Source organism: Parasteatoda tepidariorum, chromosome 5 (genome assembly GCF_982258835.1).
Source record: "Parasteatoda tepidariorum strain Cologne lab strain chromosome 5, Ptep-v5.0, whole genome shotgun sequence".
NCBI lineage: Eukaryota > Metazoa > Arthropoda > Arachnida > Araneae > Theridiidae > Parasteatoda > Parasteatoda tepidariorum.
In genome coordinates this window covers 39,397,268-39,414,834 of record NC_141759.1, presented here as the reverse complement: position 1 = coordinate 39,414,834, position 17,567 = coordinate 39,397,268, and the positions used below count along the sequence as shown (strand labels likewise).

The 17,567-nt window shown below is 29.7% G+C and overlaps 1 protein-coding gene across 3 annotated transcripts in view; it reads right to left on the bottom strand.

Moving 5' to 3' along the window:
• LOC107447242 (protein big brother) overlaps positions 1-13,815 on the bottom strand; it is a 46,869-nt gene extending 33,054 nt beyond the window's left edge. Inside the window, exons 1-3 of one of the 3 annotated variants that reach the window (XM_043051510.3) lie at positions 13,502-13,815; positions 4,971-5,057; positions 4,571-4,666 (exon numbers count right to left, since the gene is read on the bottom strand). In XM_043051510.3, the coding sequence (XP_042907444.1) occupies positions 4,571-4,666; positions 4,971-5,057; positions 13,502-13,636 (318 nt within the window). In that variant the 5' untranslated portion in view covers positions 13,637-13,815. The remainder of the gene's footprint in view (positions 1-4,570; positions 4,667-4,970; positions 5,058-13,501) is intronic. The other 2 variants (XM_043051508.2, XM_043051509.3) reach the window with 2 other exon arrangements.
• Positions 13,816-17,567: the final 3,752 nt, after the last annotated feature.

The following is a 17,567-nucleotide window of genomic DNA, read 5'->3' as shown; positions in this document are numbered from 1 at the left end:
CATAAAATCGATACAATCGAATTACTTCCAGATATTCCCCCTTTTCTGACACGACATATTGTGACACTGCTTTAGAATTAAAAAAAAAGAAATGAGCACCGCTCTTTCTCTTGACAAATATGACCCTTCTCAGTCCCCCCTCTTTAGCTGATATCACTCTCGAGAAGGTTGAAGGGTCAAGCATTGTCAAATGCCCCAGTATAATGACGTGTGCACATAACGGACCATCTATTGCTGCAACACCAGTTGAAGAGGGAGAGTATTATGTGATGTTAGGGAACAAAATTATTCTCGATTTTTTTCATCTTTTATTCTATAAGTTTATTGTATAAAAGATTCTATCTGGAAAACTTATGAAGTGACAAAAATGCAAACGATGATTTGCGAATATTTCATTCTCGAGGACAAGGAATTAATGTAGTGTATGGTTGTTTCCATAATAAACAATATTGACTTTTAAAAACAAAATAACAACGCATTATATAACACATAAACAAGATAAATGAACCGTAAAAAATTATGGCAAAAAGTACTGGCACTTCGTAAAATCTATTTTTCGTAAAAATTCATTTTTACCGCATAATTTCTTACAATATTTATTTAGATCAGATATCGAAAGATATAGATCAGAGTTTTTTTTTTCAGTAAAATTTTTCGGTAAATATGGATTTTACGGAAAAAAGTACGAGCACTCAGGCATCACCTCCTACATCAAGAAGCCTCCACATATAAGTAGTCCGCGCAGACTGTTTAAAGAGTGAACCAGTTGTGCGCATGAACCCAAAACCTTTTATAAAAGTAATTGAGAGAAATTTATGTCATATATTTGAGAATTGAATCTGTAATGGTTGACAAGTGAATAAGGCAAACCAATAATATTCATAAATAAAATAAATTTTTTGTAATATATTTACTACCACTTTCTTATTTTAACTATATTCTATATTAAATTACTATCTCCGGTTAAAGAATATCCTTCACAGATCAGACTAACGATAAAAAACCGTGTGGAGATTTTCAGTTACAGGAGGCGTCACTTTTTTACTGTAAAATTATCAGGAATGATTTACTGTGTACTCAAGCCTTCAAAAATAATTCACAATCTCTATGAAAATGAGCATTGTTTGTTGTTGTTGTGACTGCAAGGAAAAATGTCAACTTTATTAAAAACTAGGAACTATAACAACTATCCGTGATACATTAAATCAAACTTTTATATTATTTATTGATTTACAAAATTAAATAAAAAAATTAAGTAGCAGAGAATTTATTAAACCAAACATTTTTCCAGCTATTGTAGCTTTGGAAAATACAAACTTTGTGGAAAATAGAATCATTTAAAAATGCGTTTATCATTACTTTTTAAAATATCAGGGTCTTTTCATGAATTTAAAATTTATCGAAACTGGAACCAATTTTCAGGCACCAGAACGTCATGGAATGGAAAGCACCACGAAAGCTTCCTATTTTTACGAATTTAAAAGAAATCAATTTTTATTTTTAATTTAATATTGCCCAAAAATCAAAATAAAAGAAATCAGAAGTATGAACAAAATTTAATGTGCGGACAATTATTAAAGCTAATGTAACATACCTGCTTAATAGCAAACAAACATATGCCTTTTAGTTTTTAAAACGTCGTTGAACAATTTTTTGTTGTTTTAAGTCCTTAACCGAGGGGTGTATTCAAATATCAGATTCATCGCATCACTTTAAATTTTGTTTATTAATTAAATTCATTGAGCTGATGACTCTGACAGAATATGAATTTTCGGATATTATCTAAAAAAAATCTCTTTTTTCCCCAACATTTTTTCCTTTTCAAAAAGGTTAAATTTTATTAAAAGATTTGCGCCATCTACGATTTATAGCCACCGTGGTGACTGGAATTTGTTGACCTAGATTCTCATTAAAAAAATACAATAATAATGCCAGGACTGCCAACTATTACGCTATTTGCAAACTTCACAGTTTTCAAGATTTTCAGTAATTTTGCCAACATCTTATCCCTTACAGTTCTTAGTGGTGTGCAAAAGAATTAAAAATTAATTAGTTATTTTTCAAATAAAAATTAATTTATTAATTATTATTAAAAAAATTAATTAATTTGCAAATAAAAATAATAAATTAAAAATTAATTAAAATTAATTCATTATTATTAATTTTATTTAAGTAATTTAAATTACTAACAAAACAATAATTTTATTTAGTAATTTTAATTTTAAAAAAAACAAAGAATTAAACAGCGAAATATAAATTTAGCTACCAATGGATAAAACTTCTTTTAAAAGCATAGAATATCACCTGCATTACTGTTAGTTAGCTTTTGCAACTTGTCTGTACTCATACATTTGGCATGAAAAGCTTATCATCTTCAAAATTTTTAGATAACTAAACATATAGTTATTACAAAACTATAATTGTACTTATAATCATAACAAATGAAAAAATATTTGTATCATTCATACCCCTTCACTTCGAAATGGGAATGACTCATTCCTTATGTGAAGAAAATGGTATCTCTCTAGTGAGGACACAGCATTCCCAAGGAACGCACCCACGCGACATGGACTCCTCCTACAATTATCGATTTCATCCCTGGTATTAGTCCCTTTAAAACAATATGCTTACTGATAGACTGTAAACAGATCTTATTCATTTTAAAGCTCAGGAATTTTGAAACGCGCAGCTGTATAAAACATGCATTTATTTCTAAAGATATTATTTTTTTTTATTAGAAAGTAGTACGAGATATATTTCAAAACGTACAATTTTAAATAAAATAACTATAAATATATATATTTTTTAAAATTGTGGTAGTTGCTACATTTATCATTATATTTTATTGTTTGCGTGTTGTTTACACGTTGTCTAATATGCCTTACACGTATAATTACAGAACATGAAAACTAATTTATTTTTTTTTTTTTTTGAATGAGTGGTTGTATAAGATCGATACACACTTTAGCTTGGTAAACTTAATTACTCCGACGCTGCGAAAGTTGTGAGAATTCACACAATGTAATCAAAATAAACATTAATTACATTTGTGGTTTTGTTTAAAGCATTAGATAAAGGAAAGATAGAAACATGAATAACATTAAAAAAAATACCTCGGAACGCTTTTTATGCCACGCGAAGAATATTTAGCACTGAGAACGAGCTAACTCATCCATTAATTCTTACATATTTGTCCCTAACCCCCATAACGGTTACTAATTATCTTTTGATATAACTAACGTATTTTCGCAAATTAAGATACAACCTTAATGTTTCAAAGGCCATACCTTAATAAGTCAATTAACTTGTTTGGTCAATGTCTTTTAGGATACGAAACTGACACGAAAATTTATTTTTCCTCAATAAACATAACTTCTTTTTAAATTAACGGATTCGGTATTTTGACCTTTGAAATATGGGGGGTCGTGCTTTACTGCAATCAAGAAAATAAAACCCATTACTCATTTGAATATCCACAAGTAATTTCGCTGACAACCGTAAAAGTGGCATGCTGTGTTTGTTTCCTTAACAATTTTATAGTTTTCAGAACAACTGGAACGAAATGGCCTTTACTATCCTTTGTTAGCCTTAGGTCAAACTCCAAACAACAGTGGTTTTGTGTTTATCACCATACAAAATATAGGAGACAAATTGTCGTAGAAGGGGATGCCTTTCAGTAAAACCACTATGGGAACTTAAGTGAAGCGCCTTACTGGGATAATGGTGGAACAAATTTCATGGAAAACATTTTCCGAAAAATGCAGCTGTAAATTTACTTCTACATCTGCCAAGCATTCCAATTTAGCAACACTGAAGACGTTACATAAAATGATTTCCCGAATTTCTTTGTATTTACAAGGATGCAAACTGCTTAGCGTTTAGAAGATCTTTGACGCAAATGGACAGTGTCCCTTTTATCTATTTTTTTTCCGCTGCCCTAATTAGAAGGAAAATATATATCTTGGCTTTTTTTAATTTTAAAAAACCAGTCTAATAGTAACTAAAAAAAAAATTTCTATTAAAACATAAAATCCAAAATAACAATCACTTTACAATTGTTACAACGAAATCGACTTTATTTCCATATTATTTTTTAGTGTAAAAGTATCCAAAAAAAACCTTGAAATTTTTTTCTCCATTCATATTCAAAATTTTATAAATAATTGATTCTGTAAATTGAAAAAATTTCAATGATGAATAACTATTTATCTTAGATCTAAATAACTGCAAATTAGAAAAATTACTATTTGAAAGTGAACCCAGTTTGGAAGATTTTACCTAATGCGAAAAAGACGCTGTTTCATACTGTATTTCAGAACTTTAAATTAAAATGCCAAATATATTTATAACTTACTTTAAATTAAATTCTTACAAAATAACTAAAAATGTATTTAATAAAACTCTTCGTCAAAGGGACCATTTATAATTAAAATTTTGGTAAATTTTGCAAATAGGTATCCGAGACAAAACACCGGAGAAATAGCTGAAAATCCGTAGTGTGGGACCTTGGTTGTGTTAATACTTTTGTATACATTTTACAATAGTTAAAAAATGCATTTTATCAACTTACCTTTCCAGGTTCTTTTGTAAAATCACAGCCATCGCTATAACCATTCGAACAAGCGTTAAAAACAAGTTGGAGATTTGTACCAGTTGCTATGAATGACTGTAATAAAATGAAACATATAATAGTTAATTTAAAAGAAACACTAAGCAAAAGGTTAAAATAAGAAAGAAGATTACACACTAAGAAAAAGAGAAGAAAGAGTAACTGAATAGATAGTACCCTAATACAAATGAAATTTTAAAAAATTTATTTTGCTACGTTTTAAACATACCATTAGACGATTTAAAAATAGTCTTTAAAACTATTTCGATTTTGTTATAGCTTTCTACATCATGTCATTTCTGTTTGAGATCAATAATCATTGTTTAAAAAAGTTGCAGAAAATTATGCTACACAAACTTACCACTTCCGTGTGTCCATCTCTGCAAGCGGCTTGGAATCGCATTTGCCTTTCTTCTATTGGTCTATCTCTATAGCCCGTATACCGCACCTAGAACAGAAAAATTAATTTATTATCAAATGGCCATAAACCAAGGTTTGCAAAAGTGGGCTCAAACCCTAATAAACCCAAAGGCCAACATGAAAAGACCCACCTGTCTCGATTTTTAAAATTATTATTTTCATTCAACAATTTTTCTTTTTATTCGGAGAACGGAGATTTAAATTCAAAATTTGATTGTTGCCATTTTAAGCATGAAACATTTTAATAGCATCGACATCTTACGTCTAAGAGAATTTTGAAATTTTCAACATTTTCTTAAAAATATGTCAACAATTTAAGGTCAGAAACAAAATTTATTGTTGCAATGCTAGGGAAGAAAATTCAAAAGTTTATGTGATCACATGTTCTACCTGGTGTTTTGCACAAACGTTTGCGGGAAAACTATTGTAATTTATTATAGCTTAGCTCTTGAATCGTTGAAAACCATAATGAAACTAAGGATTTTTTGAGAAAAAAATATGAGAACCTAGCGATAAACGAATATTTATGACATTAAAGTTGCAAAAATCTCACAACTTTAGAAAGTTGAAAAACCTTTTAGATAGATTAATTATTATTATTTCATAAATAATTACCATCAATCATTATTATTATTGTATCAGTTCTATATATAAAGAAAATTGATTATTTTTTACATCATAACATCTTTATTCGTTTAAAATACATGATTTCAAAATGAAACCTCAAAACGAAAATTCATTTGCAATTACAATTTTTTTCCCCGAATAGAATTGTAATTAAAAACCGCGTAGCAAAACTAATTTAGAAATGTTACACTTTACTAAACGAGAAATTTTTTGCAATTGAGTTTTTTTAGCAAATTTCTTGACAAAAACTATTTCTGAAAAAATAAAGAAAAAAATCTTAAGTCTTGAAGCAGACTGAAAAGTGTTGATTTTGGAAGAGGTTTAGAGCAAATTTGGGCAAAAACGCCTGATTTTGAGCAGCAATCAATTTAACTGAAATTTATACACAGCGCCTCGAAATTTAATGTTTTCAATCTTATTAACAATAATGCATATTTAAAAATGATGAAAATAATTTAGTTATTTTAAATGACTGAAAGAATTTAGTTTTCACTTCTAATTTTAAATTTGGTATTTGAATAAATTTTAAGACAGCATTTTAGTATTTAAAATTTTATAACAATATTTTTCAACATTCAAAAATTTAATACGTTCTTTAAGTAGTTTTAATATTTTTCTCTTTAAAAATATGTCAAAAAAAGTCCAACTTCAATAAAAAGTTTGAAAAAAATAAAACAGTGTAAAAACATAAATGTTATTATTTAATGAGGTTAATATCCTTTTTTAATATAACGCTGTGAAATTATTTCTGTAAATTCCTAATATTTTTAACAATTACTAATCGTTTGACTATGCTTTTGTAGAGAAAAACCACAGAAAAATATTCGAAACTATAGTAGAGGTATCTCATATTTAACGCAATTACGTTTCTCCCATCCACGTTTTTGGCGTATGTAATTAAATTCAATATCTTAACGATCTCGGCATAAAAGGCAGTTGAACAAATGGCGCCGATACAAAACCGCAAATTCTCATCACCGCTAACCGCAACTTCCTTAATTCCACAGAAAAATCATGAAAGCTTGACCCCGAATGTCACCTCACCTTCACTACGCATAGATCCGAAATAATAAGCTTCTGCACAAACTATTATTTCTTTTTTTTTTTAATATATATTTATGTACATAAAGAAAGATCTTATCTAGAAGTTGGCAGAAGTAAAAAATGACAACTGTCTCCATGAAAAGCTAGCCGCACAACACGATCCAATACTTGGAATGCATCTAATTTTTATACATTGTTATTCAGTGTAGGAATTTAAAAAATTTCCGGTGCAAAATTTATTTTAATTCACGTACATTGTTTAAGGCTTGAAAGAGCTTTAACTCACTGGCAACGACTAGAAATAGCACATGCTTGAAAATTGTTTGTCACATAACGAGATTTAACCACCTCGCAACGGCTAGAAATAGCACATGTTTAAAAAAAAATTGTCACATAAAGCTACTCGCAACCACTAGAAATAGCACATGTTTAAAAATTGTTTGTTACATAAAGAGTTTTAACCATTTGGCAACGACTAGAAATAACATCTGTTTAAAGATTGTTTCTCACATAAAGAGTTTTAACTTACTCGCAACGACAGGAAAGTAAAAACACATGTTTAAAAAAAATCTAAAAATTGACAAACGTGTAGTTTTAAATTACCTACTCAAAACCAGAAATCACAATATTTTATAGCTCTAAAGTTTCGAGGAAAAAACCATAGAAGTTCTAAAAATTTTCAAACATCTAATAAAGCCACCTCTTTATTTTCCACTTTTTTTAAAAAGGTTTTGTACTATCGAATATAATCAAAAATGTATTAGATACAATCAAAAGTTTACCAATATAATCAAATGTAATTTAAAATTTAACCTATAACCTAAGATGGCAAGGGTAGAAATCTCTTAAAGCACCATTCGAAAATATTATTGCATAATCACACAGTCTGAAGTTTTAAAATGCGCTGAACCCCAATATAGTGTAAATTTGATGCAATCTTAATATATTTAATTTGAACCACACCATCGTGAAAATTAACTCTTTCTGAATAAAATTACATAACGACTTGAAGAAATTTAGCACCTCAATAAATGCAGTAAATACATACGATGCAACGATTTGTCTGAGAATATATTAAAATTTTACATAAGAATTTTTACAACAATAAAATTGAATCATCTTCGTCGAATTGAAATAAAATTAGTTTTCAAAATGTTTCATAATAAAATACGTATGAAATGATAGATTCGATACACCAAATTTATAACAAATCAAAGATTTCATTTAATCATTAGGTTACGATAAACAGATATTCCATTCATTACCAGTCATTTAGTTTATCAGTTTTTTCATTAAATATTTATTTACTCTCTATAGCAAGCAGGCATCTTAAATTACCTACTATGCCTATGTGATATGGAAATGTAAGAATCTATAAATCTTAGAATAATTTTTACAAAAATTACTTTGACTACCACTGGATTTAAATAATTAAAATTTATAAATAAAAAGCTTGCTGATAATCCCTCATTAGTTTTAACGTTTGTGTAAGTTACTTACTTGCAGTGATGTTCTAAATTATTTTAATACCAGTTAGTAGTAAGCTTTTAAATAAAGATTTTATTTTTAAAATTCCAATATTTTCATTTCAATGATTGAGAGGTTATCAAAGCATAGCAACATACTTTTGCTACCACTGTTTATTTATTCAAAATAAATACAGGACGAATCTCGCTAGTTAAGTGATGCCAAAGGGTTAAATAAAATTTATAAATCTAAAAAAAAAGAAAGTATCCATTTTCCTGCCACATTATTAAAATAAAAATTAACGCAAAATCCATGAAACTTGGCATTTATGACTGTATCATAATTATTAACTGAAAAATGGTTTCGATGTAAACTAGCACTATATAATCAATCACTAAATGATTGCTCTACTATTAATTGAATATCAAAACATTCTTGCCCATTTGTAATTTGAGGCCAAACATATGAAAAACTTATTTTAAAAATGGCTATGAAATTAAACTTAAACTACGTCGTTATTCAAGTCGGAAAAAAACAAAGTTAATCGAAAAATTGAGCCGAATCACCCCTAGATGCTTTACTTTTCGATGCCGGAAGTAGAAACATTCCCGCGGAATGATGATGATAAATACGCGGCAAAATTCTTTTTCGGCGATCAACGGAATTTATAAACGAACAGCCTTAAAACTGATAGGGTCGTTGGAAAAAACTTTACTAAACCATTTCTCGCCAAAATAGTAAAATAATAATTGGAAGAGAAAACAGTTATTAAATAGTTAACTACCGCGAACTGCACTCAAAATTTTCATAGCTAAAGCTTTGCTAAAAATATCTTTGGCTCATAGCTTTGGCTAAAAATTTTCATAGCGACAGTTGAAAAGCGGAGTAAAAGTTATTAGCAATTTTTTTAAATTTTGTCATCTTTAATAAATACAGGAATGCCAACTGTTCCGCTTTCTGAAAAAGTTTTATTAATTTTGTAGAATAAGGATAATAAAACTTGTAAGAATAAGGATTATTACGCATACTCTTTAAAAGTGTAACCACGAGATAATTGAACTAAATTTACATTTAATTACTTAAAATTTTTGATATGTAGTGGTGGAAAAATCACTTAAAATGAGAAATACTAAACTTGGAAATAACTGAAATTTCGCTACCACTAGAAAATATTTTCGTTTCAAAGCGGTGCAAGTCGGCATCTCTACAAATATAAAGCAAACATTTCTGAATTATTACATGTTTTTCATATTCTTTATGTCCTAATCCTAGTGTTTTGATTTAATTGGGCACCTGGGCCGCGAAGCGACCTTGTATTCTTTATGTTGAGGTGGTTAAAGTGTTTTACCACTAGAAAATATAGCAAAAATTGGTGAGTATGCCTTGTTGAAAAAGATTGTAGGAAATTATCTCATAATACATTAACAACGTTTGTAGTCCTAGAAAAGTTTTTAAATTGCAAAATAAAAGACAATAAGACGTGTTTACATAAATCTACATTTCCTACCACGTTTAATGCTTCTAAATAAACTAATATAGTTTCAAAAACATCAAGTACCTAGTCTTAATTTTAAAAAAGCTAATTTTTTTTTTTTAAAAGCAGCTGGAGCTCTGCTCTTTGATGCCCAGTTATAAAAAGTGGCATATGTATGAAAGAAAACCACATTCTTTTTAAATCCATAATTGGTATCTCTTTCTATTTCTAAAGCTTAAAAAGAACTCCACTATCTTTTGATCATAATTTCAACATTGATAACATTAATGTATTATGATGGAGAAAACTCGCCTAATGAATTTCGTGTATTCTTCTCTATTTTTACTTAGATTTATAAATTACTTTAAGAACAATTTTAACTACCACTACAAATGAATAAATTAAATGTATAAATAAATGCACAATAACATAATTCTTGATTTGTTCCGTTTTCTAAAAAATTATAATCAGTGTTAATGAACTTTTAGTTTAGTAATTTTAATTTTCACAGTGTCATCTGAAATGCATCTTTTACTACTTAATTAAGAAGTGGATAACTTCAATTAATCATTCAATCGTAACTACCACCATAATTTACATGGTAAATCATATATATATTTAAAGCATATAATAAGTTATATTTTCATAATTCATACTCTAAATTTAAAGTCAGTTGCACTTGTAGCACTATCACATATTAAACTTGCTAAGTTCTAAGAGATACCACCTTGCTCCGGACAGCGAAAAAATATTTTCGAGTGGTAGTTTATTAATTGTGATTCTTCGTTTCATAAATTCAATTTATTGGTTTTTTATCCACCACTATTTCTAAATAATTCGAAGGCTTATATAATTCGCCACTTTTGTAATAGTAATGTCACAATAAACATTTTAAAGGGAAGCAAAATTAGACAAATATTTGTAAATTTACTTTGTAATTATTCACCGTTTTTAAAAATTATTTAGGCACGTCCGGAGCAGTTGGTATCTCTGAGTTCTATATAGTAAACAGAAACAGTAAAAAGTTTTAAGTCTATGTCCTAGCATTCATTCTCAATAGCAAACTGAAAGAAATGTGCTTGAAAAAGTCTCCAATTTTAATCTCGCTTACTATTATTTTTCCGTTTATAAGTAAGTTACTACTACTGACAATTTTAGGAGCCCATGGAAACCCTGTTATTCTCATTTTAGTACCTCTTCAAAGAATCATCTTACGAAAGAGCAAAAGTTAGCAATAGCGAACTTTAAAGAGACGAAATTGACACGAAAATTGGAAATATTTTACATTTGCCTTCAAGGAGGAAATAAAAATCTAACAAATAAAATTGTTGTCCGCATGCCGACTTCGTCTGTTCTAAAATATTTAAAATGGTAATAAAATTTAATACTTAGGATTCACAATTTTGATTTTCTAAGTTTGATTTCATACTGATTTTGACTAACATTTTCTATAAACTATCTTACACGTGTATATAAGACCTAATATTCGTTTAGTTAAGTGTTAATTGACAAATTGATGTAAGACTTTAAGCAAATTAAGTTTAATTAGTAATTTCACTACTTTATATATAAACATGGCAAGAGCTAGGACTTCTTTAAATATTTTAGGTATGTAAAAACAGATTCTTCTCGAATATTTAAATCTATAACGAAATCCATAATTTGACTTTGGTATCACTCTTTCCGAGCTACGAGCTGTGATCGCAACAACTAAAAATAGTCGTAAGAGAATTACAATATTTTTTGCAAAATTTTCAATAAAGTATGATATTTCGGTTATCAGTTAAATTTACAGTTCGGTTATATGTTAATAATTTACGTCTCTTATGCAACAGATTAAAAAAAAAAAGATTAATTTAGAAACTTAATATTAAAGATTTTGTTATCATCATAGGGCAATTAAATCTCTTTAAATAGACGCTAAAATCATTGCGTAATCGATGGTCGCAGCTTAATACTCAAAATAAAAAAATAGTGAGAGAATTCAGACCTTTTCATTAATTCGTGAAGCAAAAAACGATATATGACCGCTAGAATATGTTAATCTTATAATTAAATATATTGAATTTTAAAATTGACGAGTGCTAACAGAGATGCCCAATGCTCCGGACACGCCAAAATAATTTAACAAACGGTAAATAACTACAACTAAAATTTGCAAATATTTGACTAATTTTGCTTGCTTTTTAAATGGGGTTAGCATAACTTAACTATACCGAAGTGGTGAATTGTATAAGCCTTCGAATTATTTAGAAGTAGTGGTGGATAAAAACTTAATAAATTGAGATTATTAGACCAAGAATCACAATTAATAAACTACCACTCGAAAATATTTATTTGCTGTCCGGAGTAGGTAGGCATCTCTGGTGCTAATAGTAAAAAAAGTATTTTAAAATAAACAGAAAGTAAAAAATTTTATATTCTGCTTCATTTGAAAATAAATTTGAAACCATTTTTTAACTGCGATCACTTCGTAAAAGTGATATTTAGTAGCAACAAGGAAACTGGCTTTTAAAAAAAATATTTAAAAAATTACAGAGCATTCGTACTCAAACAAAATGGATATTATCTATTATTAGCTACCACCTCTAATTTCGAAAAAAAATCATGATAAAATGAGTTCAAATCGTGCTGAGCATATAAATAAAAATCTTTGATAAAAATCTTTGAATAAGGAAGCTCTAGGCACAGAATTGCCAGGAGCACCTTGGTCATAACTTTATGACATGTCTACTCTATGTTTATTATTGTCGTGTCTTTACATTATTTATAGCATAAGTAAATTACAATATGTTACTAAATTTGAGCTTATATATATTACAATTTTGATTAACTCATAATTTGAATAGACAATTCTTGAGGAAAAATAAAACAACAATTTATTTGAAACATTTAGGGAACCGTAGGCCTGGGCATCACCTCCTACATCAAAAAGCCTCCACACGGTCTTCTATAAGTAGTCCGAGCAGACTATTTAAAAAGTGAACCAGTTGTGCGCATGAACCCAAAACCTTTTATAAAAGTAATTGAGAGAAATTTATCATATATATTTGAGAATTAAATCTGTAGTGGTTGACAAGTGAATGAAGCAAACTAATAATATTCATAAATAAAACAAATTTTTAGTTATATATTTGCTACCACTTTCTTATTTTAACTAGATTTTGTATTAAGTGACTAGTTCGGGAAGTGGATATCCTTCACGGTGGTCTGATCGGACTACCTATAAAAAACCGTGTGGAGGCTTTCAGTTATAGGAGGCGTTGGCCTGGGCCTTTCAAGCCTTATCATAAATCATGCACTGTTTATAGTGCTCTCCGCTTAAAGGATGCAAATTGAGGCTTATGTCTGCATACGGCTGTAGTGCGGGTGAAAAAGAAGATTATAGTGGATGCTAAGATTTTTTCTATACAATATAAATGTTAGGAATGAAATGCTATTCTCATAATCTCTCTGGTAAAGAAAATTTCAAAGATACCTACAACCATGTCTAATGAATTAAAAAGTTTGACTAAAAACTTTTTTTAAATTCTTTATAACATATAAATAAAGTTAAAGTACTTATAAAAAATCAATCTAAGTAGTTTGAGTTTTTTTTTTCTTTCTTTTAAGTATTGCAAAATTATTGAAAGAGAAATCCATTTAATTGCAGTCTCGTTACCACTTAATATTGTATGATATGAAAACTGGCAACTCTATAATAAAAAACCAGTCACTAGTGTATCAAATCCGGGATAATATAAAAAGTGACTCTTTTTTTTAAAAAATATCCATTATATGTTATGACTCACCGAAAAACCACAAGAAAATATTACGTCAATATGACATCACTAATCAGAGCACAGAATATCAACACATACCTCACTTTCTCTACACAATCTTCTAAAAAGTTCATCTGATTGGAATTTACTTTCTTGATCGGGCACTACACGGGGCATTTTGAACACAAACCTCGGCAACTGTTCAAAAATATTCGTCGTTTCGAACGGCAACATGATGGGATGTTGTGAAAAACACGTGGATGTCAGTTTTACTCCTCTTTCTAAAACACCTTCAAAAACAGACACAAATCCACCCGCTCCGCTGACCAAACAGGATATAAACTACCCAAAAAAACAGCGGTCGAAATCACATTCTGCGGGCAAGATGCTTCCATAATTCCTATTGGTTCTGCTGACTCACCATTCAGGGCCGCCGGAAGCGATGATTTTCCGCTACGTCATAATGTAGGCGGAGACTATTCTTATAAACTGACGTCACACGCGTGGCAATATTTCTGGGAAGGCGTAACCGGCGGGCTTGTTTTGTTTTGTGTTTTGATTTTTCCATCCTTTTCTAGAAGGATGGCTACGATTTTCGTGCGGGGGAATCCGTGTGAGGTAAAGATAAGGATAAGGTGGCATTTGTTATATTTTTTTTGTTGTTGTTTCTTTTGACGTGTTGAGTGGAAGTGACGTGTTGTTTCGTCATCGTATTACCTGCTTTGAGTGTAACGGTGTGTTTCTGTGAATGATTGCGTTTTACTAACAAAACAAGTTCTGTTTCGAGAACTCTGTGCGTAGGATGTAGTAGTAAAATAGTGTTTCGTTTGTTTATTGGGTCATTAATTCTTAGTTCTTCATCACCTCTAGATTACGTAAATTTGTTTGATATTTTAATTTGTCGAAAAACTAATCTCTTCCTTTTATAAGTGCTGTAAAATCTAGATTATATGAACTTCTTTATATAAGTACTTAAGTTTTTTGTTTCTTTTTCCACATCCGAAACTATTTTTTTTTTTTTCAATTCTAATACCATTTTTAATAAGTAACAAAAAAACGTTTTTTATTATTTATATTTGTTTATTTATTTTATTATTATTATTATTTGGTGAAGTTTATTGCTTTGGTTTTACTAAAAATATCTGAAATATGTAAGTTTTCGTCATTTTGTCATAATAACTTCCAATTCTGCTAAAAGGATGTTTGTTTGTTGTCCACACTAAAAAAATCTAATGTAAGCGAGCTACAAACTTAAATAGTCACTGGAAAAAAAATTTTAAAAGTGATAGTAAAATAATAAGTAAAGTAGGAAGGGTTTTCTAAAAAAAAATATAATAATAATAAGTAAATTAAAGTCACACTTTAAAAAAGTACCTGCCCATTTATTTATTTATTGGCATTCAAGGCTTATAAGCCTTGTCAGGTTGAAGAACAGATAAATACTTTCCAACAACTAAGGAATTTCTGAAAATATTTTTTTTGATGGTAGCAAATGTAATGTATTAATATTTTAATCAATTAGAATTTTAAAAAATTTGTCCACCACGTATGATTTAGACATGATATTAAATGTTAGGTAACCAGCAGGTTCCATTAAAAAAAAGTTAAAAAAACCCAATAAAAGTTCTGATTTGTTTTGAAAAATTCCGTTTCTGTTCATTATCACTTAACGAAACATTTCGCGCAAAGCCATCACCTCCTACATCAAAAAGCCTCCACACGGTCTTTTATAAGTGAACCAGTTGTGCGCATGAACCCAAAACCTTTTATAAAAGTAATTGAGAGAAATTCATCATATATGTTTGAGAATTGAATCTGTAGTGGTTGACAAGTGAATAAGGCAAACCAATAATATTCATAAATAAAATAAATTTTTAGTCATATATTTGCTACCACTTTCTTATTTTAACTAGATTTTGTATTAAGTGACTCTTTCGGAAAGTGGATATCCTTCATAGTGGTCTGATCGGACTATCTATAAAAAACCGTGTGGAGGCTTTCAGTTACAGGAGGCGTTGGCAAAACTCGAATATTTGCACATTTGAAATAGCTCGAGTTAGAGCAAGACATCATGAAGATACATCCAGGGAAACGGCCAACGCCTCCTATAACTGAAAGCCTCCACACGGTTTTTTAATGGTAGTGTGAACAGACCACTGTGAAAAATATCCATTTACCAAGCGTTCTTCGGAAGCTTCGTTGCGTACTATTTAGTTTGTGAATCAAATTACAAATTATTGCTATAACTGTTTCCAACAAAACTACTGCAATATGCTAAAAAATCATGAGGTTGGACAAAATTACTAAAAACTAATATGCTATCTCTATGAAAACAATCTTTCTTTTAGCAGCAAATGTTTGGAAGATTTTACTCGGAAAAACAGTTGGCACAATTTGAAAGATCAAACTTGAATCTTTTTCGAATAGGCGTCACTTTTTAAACATGCAATATTCAGATCAACCATAATGAAGAAAGGAAGTTAATTACCTTTTTTTAGCTTTAATACCAGCAATTTTGAAATCAAACTTTAGGATTACGATATATATATAAGAATGATTTTAAAGTTACAGTGGTATTTAAAAAAGAGACAAGGTTTTAGCTTCCTACCCTCATATTGGTCGATGCAAGTTTTGCATGGGTAAAAAGGACACCATTTCAAAAAGCTTCAAGTATGATCGTTCAAATGGTACCAATAGTTTTATCACGTAAAACATTCCAAGTCATTTACAGCGAAAAGGAAGATTGTTCACATAAAGATAGCACAGAAATTTTTCCATATTTTTGTCCAAACCCTTCAAATTTTAAGATTTTTGCTATAGTGAGCCATCGTACAAAGTGAACTTATTGTACATGGTTTCGCGAAATATTTACTATCGTGAGGTCAGACTGTAGCATACCCTCCAACTTATGAAGATTTTGAAAATAATTCTTTCTAGTGGTAGCGAACCAAAGTAGAAATTTTTAAAGCAAATGGATCTCTCATAAAACTTTTATCAGAACTTAAGAATCTAGCCATATGGCCTGCACTTTTATAAGTAATAGTGGACAAGTTACGCTAAAATTAATTTTTTTTAAATATTGAGACATTAATTTTGCTACCGTCTGAAAAGAAGATTTCTGAAACTACGGAAATTCCGTAGCAGTTGGAGGGTATGCTGTAGTATAATTTTTTGATTTCTTTTTTGTTCTCGGAAGAAGTGAAATATCCCTGACAGCCAATTCCTATTAACAGTTGTGACATACATTTGTAAGTGAAATCTTTTCTGGTAATAATATTTTATGAAATAAAGTTTGTGTGTTTATAATTGGAACGGATATACAGGACGAGAGGAAAAAGGATCAGGAATCAATAAATAAGGAGATCAATAAATAAAATTCAGCATTAAATGCTAAATTTGAAAACAAAAAATTTTGATAATTGAAGAAATAGAAGGTCGGGAGAGCCTGGTTGGTAGGGCACTGGGCCCATTCGTGGGTTCGATCCTCGACGGCCGAAGACTCCCCTTGTAGTAAATGGTGACTGATGCAAGTTAAATCTATCGAGTCGCATAGTCCTCCATGTTCCCAGAACAAATCAAAACCTCTGGGGATACTGATCCAGGAGTTTCCTTGTCTTCTGGATCTGTTCAAAATTACAAGGCTACGGCGTTGAACATTAGAAGTCGTAAACCCAAAATTGGGTCTGCTGTTCAACGATGGCTATAAAATTAAATAAAATTGAAGAAGTAACAGAAGTAAATGTTCCCGATGTTGCGAGATCCATATTCAGTTATGTAAGAGATTCCAGTGTCATTTAATCAGGTTGCCATTTTATTTGATAATGTGTGTTATCCTGAAGGAATAACTAATGTCTGAAACAGCGATGTAAAAGTGAAGTGCCTTGGATTTAAACAAAAGGAGGAAAGATTTTAATACTGGAAGATAACTGGAAAAAGAGAGACGAAATATTGTATTGGAAAAAATTGTCCCTGCTCCTTTAAATGTCAGTTTTTTAGAATCCTTAAATTTTATTTCAAAACTACGTGAAAAATACACGAAGGAATAAGTAAATAATAAGCGACTAGGTTATAAGAAGAAATGAAAACCTAATAAGCGATACATAAGAAAGTTTAGGTTTAGTGTTCATTTCTCACGGCCCTTTATACAAATACATTACTAAGAAAC